The 17,669-nt window shown below is 42.5% G+C and overlaps 1 protein-coding gene across 1 annotated transcript in view; it reads left to right on the top strand.

The window, feature by feature from the left end:
• Positions 1–17,669, top strand: part of STX18 (syntaxin 18) — a 380,104-nt gene that overhangs the window by 204,843 nt on the left and 157,592 nt on the right. Inside the window, exon 4 of the mRNA XM_029591101.1 lies at positions 17,051–17,128. Coding sequence (XP_029446961.1) covers positions 17,051–17,128 — 78 coding nt within the window. The remainder of the gene's footprint in view (positions 1–17,050; positions 17,129–17,669) is intronic.

Below are 17,669 nucleotides of genomic sequence, written 5' to 3'. Positions count from 1 at the left end.
CAAGAACTTATCCAAACCTTTTTTGAACCCAGCTACACTAACTGCACTAACCACATCATCTGGCAACAAATTCCAGAGCTTTATTGTGCGTTGAGTGAAAAAGAATTTTCTCCGATTAGTCTTAAATGTGCTACTTGCTAACTTCATGGAATGCCCCCTAGTCCTTCTATTATTTGAAAGTGAAAATAACCGAGTCACATCTACTCGTTCAAGACCTCTCATGATCTTAAAGACCTCTATCATATCCCCCCTCAGCCGTCTCTTCTCCAAGCTGAACAGCCCTAATCTCTTCAGCCTTTCCTCATAGGGAAGCTGTTCCATCCCCTTTATCATTTTGGTTGCCCTTCTCTGTACCTTCTCCATCGCAACTATCTCTTTTTTGAGATGCGGCGACCAGAATTGTACGCAGTATTCAAGGTGTGGTCTCACCATGGAGCGATATAGAGGCATTATGACATTTTCAGTTCTATTAACCATTCCCTTCCTAATAATTCCTAACATTCTATTTGCTTTTTTGACTGCTGCAGCACACTGCGCTGATGATTTTAAAGTATTATCCACTATGATGCCTAGATCTTTTTCCTGGGTGGTAGCTCCTAATATGGAACCTAACATCGTGTAACTACAGCAACGGTTATTTTTCCCTATATGCAACACCTTGCACTTGTCCACATTAAATTTCATCTGCCATTTGGATCCCCAATCTTCAAGTCTTGCAAGGTCCTCCTGAATAATTTTGTATCATCTGCAAATTTGATATCCTCACTCGTCGTATTCCTTTCCAGATCATTTATATATATATTGAAAAGCACCGGTCCAAGTACAGATCCCTGAGGCACTCCACTGTTTACTCTTTTCCACTGAGAAAATTGACCATTTAATCCTACTCTCTGTTTCTCTGTTTCCTGTCTTTTAACCAGTTTGTAATCCACGAAAGGACATCGCCTCCTATCCCATGACTTTTTAGTTTTCATAGAAGCCTCTCATGAGGGACTTTGTCAAACGCCTTCTGAAAATCCAAATACACTACATCTACCGGTTCACCTTTATCCACATGTTTATTAACCCCTTCAAAAAAATAAAGCAGATTTGTTAGGCAAGACTTCCTTTGGGTAAATCCATGTTGACTATGTTCCATTAAATCATGTCTTTCTATATGCTTTAACAGTGAGTAAACCTTACTAATAAAAATAATATTTCAAAATAGATGACAAATAGAAAATGGATTTAAAAAAAATTAAACATTTCCTCAAATTAATCAAATATTTCAAAACAGCAGACATATCAAACACCCAATAATTAAAACTAATAAGGATAAAAGCTAATGCCCCCAGGGAGTTCCAGAGGTGAGAGTGGTCTGGGCCTTCCCTTTACCTACAAAGAGGGCACAGATTGAAGAGCAGACCATCAGCATTTGCTGTTCAAACAACTTAACCATCCCCCACTGAGACAGCTAGAGGAGTTCTGAGGAGAGTGAGTGGGGAGTGGCTGCTGGCTTTTTAAATCTCCCGACAGGGTTGTACTCTGCTGCCGCGTCACCTAAGACACGCGCGCCGAAGGGACGCACGGCTTTGTCAGGCTTCTGGATTTGCTTGGTTTGTCTGGCTCATTCTTTTCTGCGTCGGATTTCCTTTTGAAGATTCCTGATTATTGCTTAAAATGGGGAAGAAAAGGAAGGCTAGATTGATAGCCTCCTCCCCCAACTCACAAAAAGTCCAAGGCCCCATGGATGCACATGTGATCCGGGTGAATGAAGCGCCATTGATGGACTGTGACATGGAAGCTCTATCAGCAACCTTGAGTCCAGGCGCAGGACCACCTTCTCCCCCACAGCCAAGTGTTCATGTATCAGTGAAGTAGAGGTAAAACAAACTATGTTTACAAGTAATGAAAGTACTTTATTTACAAATATAACACCGGTAGAACTTATACCAACAAACTTTTCTTACTCCTCTATTGAGGGAAGTACAACTGTGAACATAATCAGAGCACAACCATCTGCTGAATCTCCACCTAATGTTACACTTGTTGATCTTTGGGGATTGATATCAAAACTAGATTTGAATGTTTCACAGGTGAATGCACATCTGCCATCATTAGTAAATGCAATTAGATCTGCTATTGATGAGCAAAATACGAAAATCTCTAGTTTAGAAACCACTGTGGGCTTAATAACTTCTAAGCATCAGTTAATTCAAAATTCACAAAGTATGTATGTTAAAGATAATTTCACTATGTAAAATTAAATTAATATCGAAAATTCGATACGTTTTCCACAATTTTCCACAAACTCGTTTGATGTCACCGTATGAAATGTTTAAGAAATTTCTTAAGGAAATTTTGTTGTACAATGATCATAATATTCCTTAAATTTCAAATATCTTATTTCCCTAAATGAACTGTAGCTATGGGGGAAGTATAGAATGGGGATGTTAAGAATGAATCTAGTTTAAAGTGTCCACCTTCCTAGAGGAATCGATAGATATCATCAATAATAGAACAACTTTATTTGATTCCTTTTTGCTCGAATCGGATAAAGAACAGGTGTTTAAGAATTTTTTTAAGAACAGAGATGTTAAATTTTAAGGTCAGAAAATGTTAATGTTTCCGGATGTCTCCAAAGCAACACAGGCAAGAAGGAGACAATTTCTTGCTTTGAAGAGTAAAGTTATGGCTATTGGTGCAACTTTTTTCCTCAAATTTCCCTGTTTGTGCCATATTACTTTTCAAGCAAAAATATTTATTTTTTCTGACCCATTGCACCTGGAAACATTCTTGAAAGACAAATCTAGTTTAAGTGAGAATACAGCTTAGATATATTTAGAATAAGATCAAATGTGAAAAATTGATTAACTCCTCTTGAGCTACTTACATATTTGTTGTAAGTAATTATGAATGTTATTTTTTTCCTTTCTCCCCATATTATATGTTAGCAATATTGTCAGATCTTTGTTTTTCTGAATAATGTTATTGTGATTTTAGCACTGCAACATTTGTTTTCCTTGCTAAAAGTCTGTAAACATTTAAAATGCAATAAAGATAAAATTATTAAAAAAAACAAAAACTAATGCCCCCTCTCCATACCTGGAAACTTTTAATTTCCAGTTACCCTGATATTGTAGTGGATAAGTAGGGGGAAGGAGAGGAAGGAACACATAAACTTCCTCCTTTCTTTCTCATATACATGCATTCATTCACATACACACACTTATACACATGCACCCTTCTACCCTCCATTCTTCTTAATCCCTCCTTCTACGTTTTTCTTCCCCTCTCACTCAAATCCCCTTGCCTCAGTCTTGTGCTGATGCCATTCTCAACCGCTTCCCTCTGTCACTTACCCCCTTCCCTCCCCTTTGTCATTCACCCTCCCGCTCAATCCTCTTCCTTCCCCTCTGTTATTCATCTTCCTCACTCTCACTCACCTTCTTCCCTTTCCTTTCAGTTATTCACCTGCTCACTCCCTTCTCTTTCCTTTTAGTCAATCATCCCCTCCCTCCCACGCCATCTACTTTTTAAAATGTCAGAAGTAGGAAGCCTGCAAGGGAATTGGTTGGATAGTTAGATGATCGAGGGGCTAAAGGGATACTTAGGGAAGATGGGTCATCGTGGAAAGGCTAAATGAATTCTTTGCTTTGGTGTTTACAAACAAAGATGTTGGGGAAATACCTGTTCCGGAGACTGTTTTCAAGGATTGAGATTCAGATGAACTAAACCAAATCACCGTGAACCTGGAAGAAGTAGCTGGCCAGATTAGCAAACTGAAGAGTAGTGATCTAGGCAACATCCAATCAGTCGTAGCAATTAGCTGAATCATAATCAAGTACCAGATGCTTGTAACAGATCTTATGGCTGTGAGTGATGGACATCTTATGGTCACATGCACGTTCCTTGAAGGTACTGGTTGTTGGGTTTTTGGAGCCAGACAAATTTGCGATAACTTCATTTAGCACTTGAAAAGGACTGTTGAAGAGCTTCTGGAGCACTGAGGAAACTTGAAAAGTGAGTAGGAGGGGGAAAAATGCAAAACAGAAAACTTTGGGAAAAAAAAAGGAGAGAGAGAGAAAACACATCCGTATGCAACTTCAGACAAAAGATGACTGAGAGGCTTCATGAGGCACCATGCACGTGGGAACTCTCTTGCATGCTCAGTAGTAAAACTTTACTGAACTAGAGAGATGGGTCCATTTGGCACTGTTTGATGAAGTCACCCATATGTCATGGATTATTCAGTCCTACTTGTCGATGGAGAATGGCATCAGCACAAGAGATAGAGTGAGGGCTAAGGTAGGATGAAGAGTGGCATTAACACCCTAATGTACCACAAGAGGAGCAAAATGATACCAAAAGTAAAGCAGAGTTGCTTACCTATAACAGGTGTTCTTTGAGGACAGCAGAAGATTAGTCCTCACACATGGGTGACATCATCAGTGGAGCCCCGATGCGGAAAACTTATGTCAAAGTTTCTAGAACTTTGACTAGGAAAACTCAGCATGCCAAGCATGCCCAATTCTATGAGTCCACGCGGGGTCCCTTTCTAGTCTTACAACATAGAATTATAATAAAAACAAAAAATAGGAGAAACCCAACTTTGCGGGGTGATGGACAGGTTTTAGAGGACTAACATCCTTCTGTCCTCAGAGAACACCAGTTACAGGTAAGCAACTCTTCTTTCCCTGAGGACAAGCACAATGGTATGCTTTTATGATTGTACTACTTCTTAATTATTTATTATCGTATAACTATAGATTTGTAAGTATTTTGATTTTATTAATAAGTTATTGTATTTCCTTACTTTTATTGTATTGTAAACTGTAGTGAAGGTTTTACTGATACTACGGTATAGAAAAACTAATAAACTAGAAACTAGTCGTCACACATGGGTGAATCCCTAGCTACAGGTGCTCCCCTACATAAAAAGGGACTAACAGACACCCAATCAGGTGCCAACAGGCACAACAACAATGGTGCTGTTGGTAACAAGAGGGGGGAGACAGCCTGAACCCAAACAGACCCTAGGCAGGGAGAGTTGGGTTCTACACCTCACACAGGTTCCGAAGTACAGATTGGCCAAACCTACTGTTGCGTCTGCCATCCCTATCCAGGCAATAGTGCTATGTGAATGTGTAGAAAGAACTCCACATTGCAGCCTAGCAGATCTCCTCCATGGGAACTGCTCACAAGTGGGCCACCAAAGCTGCCAGGGATGGCTCTGAAAGAATGAGTCTTGACATGACCCCCAAGATGCAGTCCCGGCCAAGCATAATAGGAGATGCAATCTGCTACTGGATAGTGTCTGTTTGCAATGGCAACGCCCAACCTATTCGTATCAAAAGAAATTAAAAATTGGGTGGACTTTCTATGGGCTTCGCTCCAGATTTGAAGGCTAAGATTCGCTTGCTGTCCAGAATTTTCAGGGCTTGTTTGCCTTGGTGTGAATGGGGTCTGGAAAAGAATATTGGCAGGACAATGGACTAGTCAAGATGGAACTCCATCACCACATAAGGTAGAAACTTAGGGTGCATACACAAGTCCAGCCTGTCATGTTAAAACTTAGTGTAAGGTGGATAAGTCACTAAGGCGTAAAGCTTGCTGACTGCAGGCTGAGCAATCCATTTCTGGTCATCGCTGGTGCTGAACTCCACAAAAAATATGACTTTCCAGAAATCTCAACACACAGCAGGAGACCTTAGGAGAGCTTGCAGAAAGACTAAATGAATTATTTGCTTCCGTGTTTACTAATGAGGATGTTGGGGAGATACCAGTTCCGGAGATGGTTTTCAGGGGTGATGAGTCAGACGAACTGAACCAAATCACTGTGAACTTGGAAGATGTAGTAGGCCAGATTGACAAACTAAAGAGTAGCAAATCACCTGGACCAGATAGTATGCATCCTAGGGTACTGAAGGAACTAAAAATTGAAATGTGTGATGTATTAGTTAAAATTTGTAACCTATCATTAAAATCATCCATTGTACCTGAAAACCGGAAGGTGACCAATGTAACCCCAATATTTAAAAAAGGCTCCAGGTGCGATCCGGGTAACTATAGACCAGTGAGCCTCACTTTAGTGCCGGGAAAAATAGTGGAAACTATGAGCTTAAGTCATATTGTCCCTCTGCCTTGCTCCCATTTACACAGGAACATACAAACAGGCAAATCTGATAAGGTATCCTTCAGTTTTGTTCTCATCAGGGCAAGGTTTCTTGTTTTTTTACACTTAGATAGTGCTGTTTTAAGGTTCATCTGGGCAAAAGTTCTTTCTCTTGCTGTGACAGTGATTTTGGGGCCTGTCAGTATTGTCTGTATATTTCTTGGCTATTATGATTCATATTTGGTGATTCCGTGGTAAACATGAGATATCTTCCTACTGCAGCATTGATTCACCAGGGGAAGGTCCTGTCAGACACATCTGATTTTTTTTTTTTTATTGGGTGTCTAGAGAATTGGATCGAGGAAGCGCGCTCAATGTGATCTACTTGGATTCAGCAAAGCTTTTGATATGGTCCCACATAGGAGGTTTGAGAATAAATTGAGAAGCTTGGGAGTGAGCACCATAGTGGTGGCATAGATTACAAATTAGTTGACTGATAGGAAATAGTGCATAATGGTAAATGAGACCTACTCTGAAGAGAGAGCCATGTTAAGCAGAGTGCCACAGGGATTGGTGTTGGGACCGGTTCTGTTCAATATCTTTGTGAGAGACATTGCGGAAGAGATAGAAGGTAAAGTATGTCTATTTACAGATGATACTAAAATTTGCAAGAATGGACATACCTGAAAGAGTAGAGAAAATGAAAAGAGATTTAAGAAAGCTTGAAGAGTAGTCAAAGATCTGGCAACTGGGATTCAATGCCAAGAAGTGCAGAGTCATGCATGCATCTGGGATGCAGTAAGCCAAAAGAGCTGTATGTGTTGGGGGGATGAAAGACTGATGTGCACGGACCAAGAGAGGGAACTTGGGTTGATAGTGGCTGGGGATCTGAAGATGGTGAAGCAATGTGACAAGGCAATATCTAAAGACAGAAGAATGCTGGGCTGCATAGAGAGAGGAATAGCAAGTAAGAAAATCGAGGTGGTGATGCTCTTGTACCATGTCCTTGGTGAGGCCTCACCTGGAGTATTGTGTTCAGTTCTGGAGCCCATATTTCAAAAATGATAGTGACAGGATAGAAGTGGTTCAAAGAATAATGACAGAAATGGTGTGGGGTCTTTATCAGAAGACCTATGAGGAGAGGTTGAAACATCTGAAAATGTATGCCCTGGAAGAGAGGAGGTGCAGGAGAGATATGATAAAGACCTTCAGATACCTAAAAAGGTTTCAGTGATGTATGGACTTCTAACATTTTCCGTTGGAATGAAAACAATAGAACTAGAGGTCATGAAATGAAACTCCAGGGGGGACAGCTCAGAACCAATATTAGGAAATATTTCTTCATGGAGAGGGTGGTTGAGACTTGGAATGCCCTTCCGGAGGAGGTGGTGAAGAAGAAAACAGTCATTCTCACAGGACAAGCAGAATGGTAGTCCTCACATATGGATGACATCATCAGGATGGAGCCCAATCACAGAACACTTTTGTCAAAGTTTCCAGAACTTTGACTGGCACCCACTGGGCATGCCCAGCATAGCATCAACCCTGCAGCCAGCAGGGGTCTCCCTTCAGTCTTCTTTTTTCCACGCAGCAGTAGCCATGTGGTTAAGGAGCTCTTCAGAGATTCCTGACAGGAATTTTCCTCACGGAACTTTGAAAATTTCAAAAAATGTTACCCCACAGGGGACCCCTTATTGATTTCTTTGGTCCGCAGTCGAATGGTAAGTTTTTTGCCCATTGGCGGTCGATTCCTGTCGAGTTTTTCCCTCGCGGCCTACCGGCCATAGACTGTACCGTGACTAAATTTTGTCGAAGCCATGGCGTCTGGTTTCCGTCCGTGCCCCGACTGCACTAGAACAATGTCCATCACTGACCCTCACACGGTGGTCCAGCCACGATATCCTTACTTGCACCAAATGTGCTCAAATGACACCAAAAGGTCGCAAGGCTCAACTCAATAAGATGGGGCTTCTCTTTCGGCCAAAAACCCCAACTCCATCGATAGCTTCGACGTCGTCTGAACCAGTGCCTTCTACATCGCGCCAGCACCGGGAATCCTCTGCTGTCTGACTGGCTTCGACAACTCCACGGGTGTCGACCCCCCTCTGTTCCTCCTCTGGAAAAACACCGGGGGGAACATCGAGAAAAACATTGACACCGTCATCGTAAAGCTCAGGCCATCGATACCGCTAAACCCTCGACATCGACGTCGTCTGAGCCTCCGACAAAGAAGCCCCATACAGAAAAGGCTTCGTCCTCTTCTGTCTCTAGATCACTGAGGCGTTCCCCACCTGGACAGGTGCCATGATCCGCGATACCACCTTCACCGGTGGACCCTTTGGCTACGCCAGTGCTTCCTCCCACTCTGGAACTGGGTATTCATGCCCCAGGTTTCCGTGAGGAATTGGATCGGATGATCCAAGAGGTCATCGGTAAAGCACTCCAGGACTTCCAACTTCCGTCGATACCGGTACCAGTTCTTCCGGTCACCGGTCTGATGCCCATGGTGCTGGCACCGCTGTTGGCTAGAATGGACAAGATAATCGGTGCCCTGCCACCGGTGGATCCGAGGGAACAGAGGGACCCGACTCCTTCCTCGCCAATTCCCTTGTTATCGGAGGAAGATGAAGAAACACCGCTCTTCATTCCACCATAGAGAATGCTGCCACTGACACATCCATCGATGTCACCGATTCCATCGGTTCCCTCGATGCCAGCCATACTGCCATCGATGCCCTCGATTCCTCCTTTGGGACCATCGATGCCCAGGCCAGGGCCTTCAGGAATAACCCCGTTACTTCCTTCTGAAGAACATTTGGGTGATGACCCTTATAATCTTTGGACTGACTATTCATCCCAAGATTCTGATGATCTACCTTCCCAGCCCTCCCCTCCTGATAAAAGGAAGCGTTCTCCTCCAGAGGAACTATCCTTTACTAATTTTGTAAAGGAGATGTCTGAAACAGTCCCATTCCAGCTTCAGACAGAAGAGGACTCTAGACACCAGATGCTAGAGCTTCTACAATTTCTCGATACTCCAAAGGAACTCATGTCCATCCCTATTCATGACATCCTTTTGAAGAGAAACTGTGAGCACCCTGGCTCGGTAGCACCTGTTTACTGAAAAGCAGATGCCACCTACTTTGTTCAGTCAGCCCCTGACTTCCAAAGAACTCAGTTGGATCATCACTCTGTGATTGTAGACTCAGCCCAGAAGAGGGCCAGACGCTCCAAACCCCATTCATCCATTCCCCCAGGGAAAGATCAGAAGTTCCTGGATGCATTTGGAAGACAGGTGACTGGTGTGTGTGTGTGAGAGAGAGAGATTGGTCAGGCAGGTGAGTGGTGTGTGTGAGAGAAAGGGAGATTGGTCAGGCAAGTGACTGGTGTGTGTGTGTGAGATAGACTAGTCATGGGCCCTAAGGAAAAAGAGCGTGAGGACAGAGCTTCAGCAGCCCTTGCTGCTTATCGTATATGCTATTGGCCTACAAGGGAAAGGAATAAGAGAGTTACTGGAGAGGGTAAGTAAAGGTGGCTTTTTAAGTTTATCTTTCTTGATTGACTGCCATTTTATTTATTACCGTTAGGTATTATGTTATGTGCCTGCTGTTAGAATATTTTATTGGTGTTTGGAGAATTTTTAATAAATTTGAAAATTTTTAATGACTGGATGTTCCATTTATTAGTTGTTTTGAAACATTTATTATATTCTAGTTTTAGAATTATTTTATATTTCTCGGGGAATGTATAAATAGAAATGTGGAGACAAAATCTGAACTAGAAACAGCAAGAAGCCAAACTCTGTATGCAGTAAAACAACGGAAAAACAAAAACATTAGCTTTATAGTCACTTTATTCTGTATTTGGTGAGGGTCTGTCTGTGTTCTCCGGGTGTTGACCCAGCTAAGGGTGTTCTGCGAGCTTGTAGTTTTCTTGGTATGGATCTATAGCAGCTTGGCTTGTTCTGTTTTCCTAATAGGAGGTGTTTAGGACCTGGTGTAATTTTTGCAGTGCTGCCTTTTCATAGGTAGGGTTATTACTGTTTGAGTTCCATAATGCAGGTGTAACTTTGTGCACATTAGTTTGTGTACATTATTTCAGATCCTGGAAGTCTGATAGGTGCTATATTTTTGTTTTGCACAGAATGCAGAGTGGCTTTTTTGGGTTTCCATTCCAGTTTCTGTTTTCACATTTGTAAATTTGTGGTCTTTCTGTATTTGATGAAGGTTGATTCTAAATGTGTGACCGAGGTGAAGTATTTTACTAGCATGTAGGCATTTGTATCAATATTTCTTGTGTTTTCTCAATAGAACATGCATTGGTGGTCCTCACATATGGGTGACATCACAGGATGGAGCCCAATCACGGAACACTTTGGTCAAAGTTTCTAGAACCTTGACTGGCACCTACTGGGCATGCCCAGGATGGCACTAACCCTGCAACCAGCAGGGGTCACCCTTCAGTCTTCTTTTTTCCACGTGGGTTAAGGAGCTCTTAGAGATTCTTGACAGGAATTTTCCTCACGGAATTACTTTAATACCCCACAGGGGTCCCCCTCTTGAATTTTTTACTTCCGCAGTACTCCGGTAAGATTTTACCCAATTCCAATCGATTCCCGTCAAGTTTGGCCCTCGCGGCCTACTGACCGTTGACCGCACCGCGGCTCAGTTTTTTCATAGGCCTTGGCGTCGGGGTTCCGTCGATGCCCTGAATGCACTCACACCATGTCCATCACAGACACCCATAAAGTCTGTGTAATGTGCTTAGGATGTGAGCATGATGTCCTGACTTGCACCAAATGTGCCTTAATGACACCAAAAGGTCGCAAAGCCAGAATGGAGAAGATGGAACTTCTCTTTCGGTCTCAAACACGACGCCATCCATAGCTTCAACGTCGTCCGAACCGGCACCGTCCAGTTTGCGCCAGTATTGGCACCAGCCGGTGACCGTCCAGCATCAACGACTTCCTGGCCATAGACTACCTCTGCTCCCCCTCAAGATTGAGGGGATCGTAGAGAGAAACATTGGCATCGACACCGAAAGCCTCGGACCATCGACGAAGGTAAATCATCAACCTCGCCATTGTCCGAGCTGCCATCGAAGAAACCCCGTCCAGAAAAGGCATCGACCCTTTCTGAGACCGGGTCACCGAGGCAACCCTCACCCAGACGGTTAAGGGGAGCCGCGACTCCGCCTTTAACAGAGGTCCCTCCGGCTACGCCTCTGCCTCCTTCTCCCCTTCTGGAACCGGGGCTGATTGCTCCAGGTCTCCGTGAAGAGCTGGACCGAATGGTTCAGGAGGCCATCAACAAGGCGATGCACAGATTCCAGGTTCCTCCGATGCCGAAACTGGTGCCGATTGTGGAACTGACCGCCGATCCTATTCCGGCAGCATTGGCACCACTGCTCTCGATGATAGAAGCGATTATAGCCGCTTTTCCACCGATGGATCCGGGGTCACTGATGGCTTCGGTGCCTTCTCCATTTGCTCTGTCATCGGGAGGAGAAACACAAATCCGTCTTCCTCCATCGGGAGTCCTGCCGATGCCTCAGCCATTGATGTCATCAATACCGTTGCCGTCATTGGTGCCACCGATCTGTCCATCGATGCCCTCAATGCTTTCATCGGTGCCTCCCATAACTCCCTCGATGCCTTCAGAACCTAGACCGAGAACTTTGGGAATACCTTCCTCCCGTCCCTCTCAGGTGCCTACAGGGACCAGTGCTGATCTTTAGGACACCTGGACTGACGATTTGTCCCCGGACACCGATGATTTACCATCTCCACCCTCTCCTACCGAAAGCAGGAAGCGTTCTCCCCCAGAAGATTTGTCCTTCATCAATTTTGTGAAGGAAATATCAGAGTTGGTTCCCTTCCAACTACAGACTGAGCAAGATGATAGACATCAGATGATGGAGCTATTACAATTTCTGGATGCTCCCAAAGAAATCACCTCCATCCCTATCCATCAAGTTCTCTTGGATCTTCTCAAAAAGAATTGGGAACACCCTGGTTCAGTAGCACCAGTCAACCGTAAAGCAGATACCACATACTTGGTCCAATCAGCTCCAGGGGTTCCAAAAACCTCAATTGGATCACCAGTCCATGGTGGTTGAATCTGCCCAAAAGAAGGCACAACGTTCAAAGCCCCATTCTTCCTTCCCTCCAGGCAAGGAACAGAAATTCCTGGATGCCATTGGTCGGCGTGTCTTCCAAGGATCAATGCTTATCTCTCGGATAGCCTCTTACCAACTTTATGTGACCCAGTACAATAGGGTCCTATTCAAGCAAATACAGGACTTTGCAGAGTCCCTGCCTCAGCAATTTCAGGAGCAACTACAAACCCTGGTCCGCATAGGTTTTGAAGCGGGGAAACATGAAATAAGGTCTTCTTGTGACATCTTCGACACCGCTTCCAGGGTTTCGGCGGTTGCTATTTCTGCAAGAAGATGGGCCTGGCTTAAGTCTTTGGACTTACATCCAGAAGTCCAAGACAGATTGTCCGATCTGCCTTGCATTGGAGACAATCTGTTTGGTGAACAGATCCAACAACCAGTGGCGCAGCTCAAGGATCATCATGAGACTCTTCGCCAACTTTCTGTGATGCCTTCTGACTGTTCGGCCAAACAACCATTCAGGAAGGAAGACTGGAGGATAGCAAATGTAACCCCAATATTTAAAAAGGGCTCCAGGGGTGATCTGGGAAACTACAGACTGGTTAACCTGACTTCAGTGCCAGGAAAAATAGTGGAAAGTGTTCTAAACATCAAAATCACAGAACATATAGAAAAACATGGTTTAATGGAACAAAGTCAGCATGGCTTTACCCAGGGCAAGTCTTGCCTCACAAATCTGCTTCACTTTTTTGAAGGATTTATTAAACATGTGGATAAAGGTGAACCGGTAGATATAGTATACTTGGATTTTCAGAAGGCGTTTGACAAAGTTCCTCATGAGAGGCTTCTAGGAAAAGTAAAAAGTCATGGGATAGGTGGCAATGTCCTTTCATGGATTGCAAACTGGATAAAAGACAGGAAACAGAGAGTAGGATTAAATGGGCAATTTTCTCAGTGGAAGGGAGTGGACAGTGGAGTGCCTCAGGGATCTGTATTGGGACCCTTACTTTTCAATATATTTATAAATGATCTGGAAAGAAATATGACGAGTGAGATAATCAAATTTGCAGATGACACAAAATTGTTCAGAGTAGTTAAATCACAAGCAGATTGTGATAAATTGCAGGAAGACCTTGTGAGACTGAAAAATTGGGCATCCAAATGGCAGATGAAATTTAATGTGGATAAGTGCAAGGTGATGCATATAGGGAAAAATAACCCATGGAAAGTGATTTTTCTTCTGGCAATCAAATCTGCTTGCAGAGTTAGTGAGTTACAGGCTCTAGTTACCTACCCGCCTTACACTAAACTACTGCATGACCGGGTAGTACTCCACACTCACCCTAAGTTTTTGCTTAAGGAAGTATCGGAGTTTCACATTATTCAATCCATCATACTACCTACCTTGTTTCCCAGGCCCCATTGTAATCCAGGAGAACAGGCTCTGCATACCCTTGACTGTCTAGACCGTACCGCTGCCCAAAGGAAAAGCACTCACCTGTTTGTTTCTTTCCATTCCACCAGATTGGGCAACCTGTGGGTAAGCAGGCTCTCTCCTCCTGGTTAGCGGGCTGCATATCCTTTTGCTATCAGCAAGCAGGCATTCCACTTCAAGACCGTGTTAAAGCACACTCTATCAGGGCCATGGCAACTTCAGTAGCGCACCTACCTTCGGTGCCACTTCCTGATATTTGTAGGGCTGCTACCTGGAGTTCTCTTCATACCTTTACAGCCCATTATTGTTTGGACAAGGCTGGACGACAAGATTCCATCTTTGGCCAATATGTCTTGCACAACCTTTTTGCAACTTGATGTACCAACACCCTTCCACCTGCCCGTTAGGGTTCAGGATGCCCTCTACCAAATTCCACCCCAGTTGTTGTGCCGGTTGCACGTCTTGGGTACATTTGGTGCATATCTCGGACATCCTCAGCTCGGTACTCACCCATATATGAGGACTACCATCCTGCTTGTCCTGTGAGAAAGCAAATGTTGCTTACCTGTAACAGGTGTTCTCACAGGACAGCAGGATGTTAGTCCTCACGAAACCTGCCCGCCACCCTGCGGTGTTGGGATCTTTACATTTTCTTATTTTATTTTTTGGCACTTACTATAGCTTTTAAACAAGACTGAAGGGGGACCCCTGCTGGTTGCAGAGTTAGTGCCATCCTGGGCATGCCCAGTAGGTGCCAGTCAAAGTTCTAGAAACTTTGACAAAAGTGTTCCATGATTGGGCTCCATCCTGTGATGTCACCCATATGTGAGGACTAACATCCTGCTGTCCTGTGAGAACACCTGTTACAGGTAAGTAACATTTGCTATATTACTATTTTTCATAAGGAGGGCTATTGCACCTGGTAGGAGAGAGTGTTTTATGTTGCTGTTATTGAGATGTCACATGAAATATCTTTTTCTGTATGGTAAATTGAATGGGGAATGTCCTAGTTCTGCTCTGCACTCATTGTTGGGGGTCGAGGGGGTTCCTGTGGAATGCAGAGTGTTTACATTTAGCCTGGTGATGGTCACATATTCACTGTCACGCATGTGAGAACCATCTGTCAGGTGTGCCCCATCAGAAGAAAGGTTGAGAACCACTGTCCTAGGCAGTCATCTAGTCAGTTCTAGTTGATTTAGAAGAAAACCTAGTACAGATGTTGCATATTAGACTCAAAGGTTCTTTGCTAGTATGCTTGAAAATCTAAAGGGTCATCCATTTCCAGCATTTGTGAAATTCTGTATTGGAAGGTATAACTACTTTGGCAAAGTACAATAGTGTGCTAGTTCCATGCCAGTAGTCTTACCTTGAATGTGAGGATCTCGCTGCTGAGAGCATCCATTTTCTGCCAACAACAGTAAAGCAGTTGATAATGTCAGCTCAACCCTGCTGACACCACATGCTGGAGGTCAGGGCAAATTAATATCACTAGAACAAAGTAATGCTCAAAACAGCTGGAGAACTACTTGGGTCTAAAATTGTATTTTTCAGCCAGACACTCCCAAAATGGACAAAGATATTTATTTTGCTTTGATTTTGTCTTGATTCCTAAGAATTCTACAGAAGGATTACCTGTACTTGAACCTGTGTTAATATAAAAAATGTAATTTATTCCTAGATTGTTTTATAAAGTGAATTTATACTATTCTCACAACTCGTATGCCTCTGCTTGAGTTGCTAAACAGTCAGCTAAACCTTTTTTCCTTCCCCATCTTCCAAATATCGGAGAAAACTCAATTCTTAATACCATACATTTATTGAACAGTAAACACTTTAACGCTCACTGCAAATGGCATGGTATCAAGGATAGTGGCACAGATAGCAGATCTGGAACAGCTGTGATGAGAATCTTTGAAAGTTCAGACTTGGGCACACAGTTCCAGCTGCAGAAGAAGCTGAAACTGATAGTGTATATAGCAGGATTAGCAGCAGATGGGAAATAAAGTGTGATGCTTCTAGGAGCCTGTAGAGGGTATATGAGAGCTGTTGGTTTGCCAAGAGCCTTTTCCCAACTGAAATCTCTGCAAGAAGCAAACTCTCCCGGGCATTTTTGGGGCAAGGGACCAACTCAAAGAAGCAAGAGAACATAGACAGAGGGAGTAAACAGGAATAGATCCAATAGGGAGCTCAGAATCATTTAAAAAAAATAACCAATCAGGAAAAGGAGCTCTACACATGCACAGACTCTAAGCTAAGCAATGTTATAAGTTGATGCAGATGGCAGTGTAACAAAGAAACAGATACATAACACTGTGGTTGCAAAACAGAATAAAAATGGGAGTTTAATTAGATAAAATTAACATGTTGTAAAAGAGGGGTAATTCTATTCCTAGTAGGGTTGCAAACAGGTTTGATGTTCAGGATAAACCCAGCTTTGCAAATTAACCAGTTTCTTACATCATATGTATCCCACTGTGCTTATCCATTCCTGCTGGGGGGAAAGGGGGGGGGGGGAGTTGGGGAATTTTCATTTTTCATTTCCATTATCATTTTCATGTTTATTATCATTGTAGCGATGATTGCTGTTGTTTATTGTTTAACGTGCATTTAATAAAACTTTCAATAAAGAAAAACAAATAGATCTGCATGAGGATCTTGAGCATAGTTCCCTCTAAGCTGAGCACGTGAGCAATTGCTCATACAGAGCATCGCTCATAGGTTTTACATGGTCGCTCACATAAACTTTTCATTGTGCTATATACAGAAATGCAACAATAATACAGGCACTCAAAAATTGTTGGTTTAAAGAAATTTACTCATGAAAAAATTTTTTCACACACCTAATCGGAGAACTGAAATTATTTGCAGCTGTTGTCATGCAGTTAGAATATATTATTGAGATTGAGGGACCTCTTATTGAGCAAAAACAGAAATTATATTACAATAGCCTGGCTTACCAACAGTAAAAGGTTATTAGTATTTTTTGCATTTATAGGGATTATGGTAATTACAATTGCAGTTTGAGGATTTTGTGTTGTAGTCCACTAGTGTTAGCCAGTTAGCATAGACACTGAATAAAGAAAAAGTTGTTAGCTGGAAAGAATGATAGCAGATATCTTTAAAATAAATAGTACATACTCTTGCCTGTTGCTAAGATGAATCACAGCATAATAAAAAATCAGCAGACATAACCAAAACCTATCCTAACCTGCCCACTCATCGTCAAAAAGTCTAATATGATTGACTGCTTTAACATTTCCCAAGCATATTTCATTTTTGGAGACTATTTTCTCATTTCAAATTTGTTGATAAAACATTTGTATGTTCAGTTCTGTTTAAATAAAGGTATCTTTATTCATGTATTATGTGCAGTTTAGATGATTCTGCTTTTTCTTTTCTTACAGCACGCAAGGAGATCCATTCCCCACAAGTGAAGGAACACAGACATGCTGTTTTAGACTTCATTGAAGATTATTTAAAAAGTACTAAATTTCACAATTTTCATGAAATGTACAGCAGTGATACAATTTATGATGGGCTTGTTAGTTGCATAATTTATTGCAGTGATGTGATTTTTCTTTAGGGTATATAGGAATGAATAACAGGAATTCCTATGCAGTCTAAAGATGAACTAAGAAAACTTAAATCTTCCTTCTGTGTACAAGCTGCAGTTTTATAAAATGGTTTTGTTACATTAACTGAATTCAGAAATAGAACATATTCTTTATTTAAATTGTCATGATCAAAGTTGAGAAATGGGGAATGGCTAACGTTTGTTTTTCTGTGGGGAAATAGGGATGTGATTGAAAGAAATTTTTGATTTATTCATTTCATATGCTGCTATTATTTCTTTCATTCATTTTATATGATAAAAAAAATTGTGTATTCCTGTCATTCATTTTCCATACAAGTCAATGCGGGAATCAATGCATCCTATTTTGACCTCCAAAATTGGGCTTATTTATTCGTTTATTGAAACTTCCAGGGAGACAGCAGTGGGAGGGAAGGGCACTCCAAGACACC

The sequence above is a fragment of the Rhinatrema bivittatum genome, chromosome 1 (assembly GCF_901001135.1).
Source record: "Rhinatrema bivittatum chromosome 1, aRhiBiv1.1, whole genome shotgun sequence".
In the NCBI taxonomy this organism is placed as follows: Eukaryota; Metazoa; Chordata; class Amphibia; order Gymnophiona; family Rhinatrematidae; genus Rhinatrema; species Rhinatrema bivittatum.
Note: the sequence above shows the minus strand (reverse complement) of the source record. Positions and strands in the feature narration are given on the sequence as shown.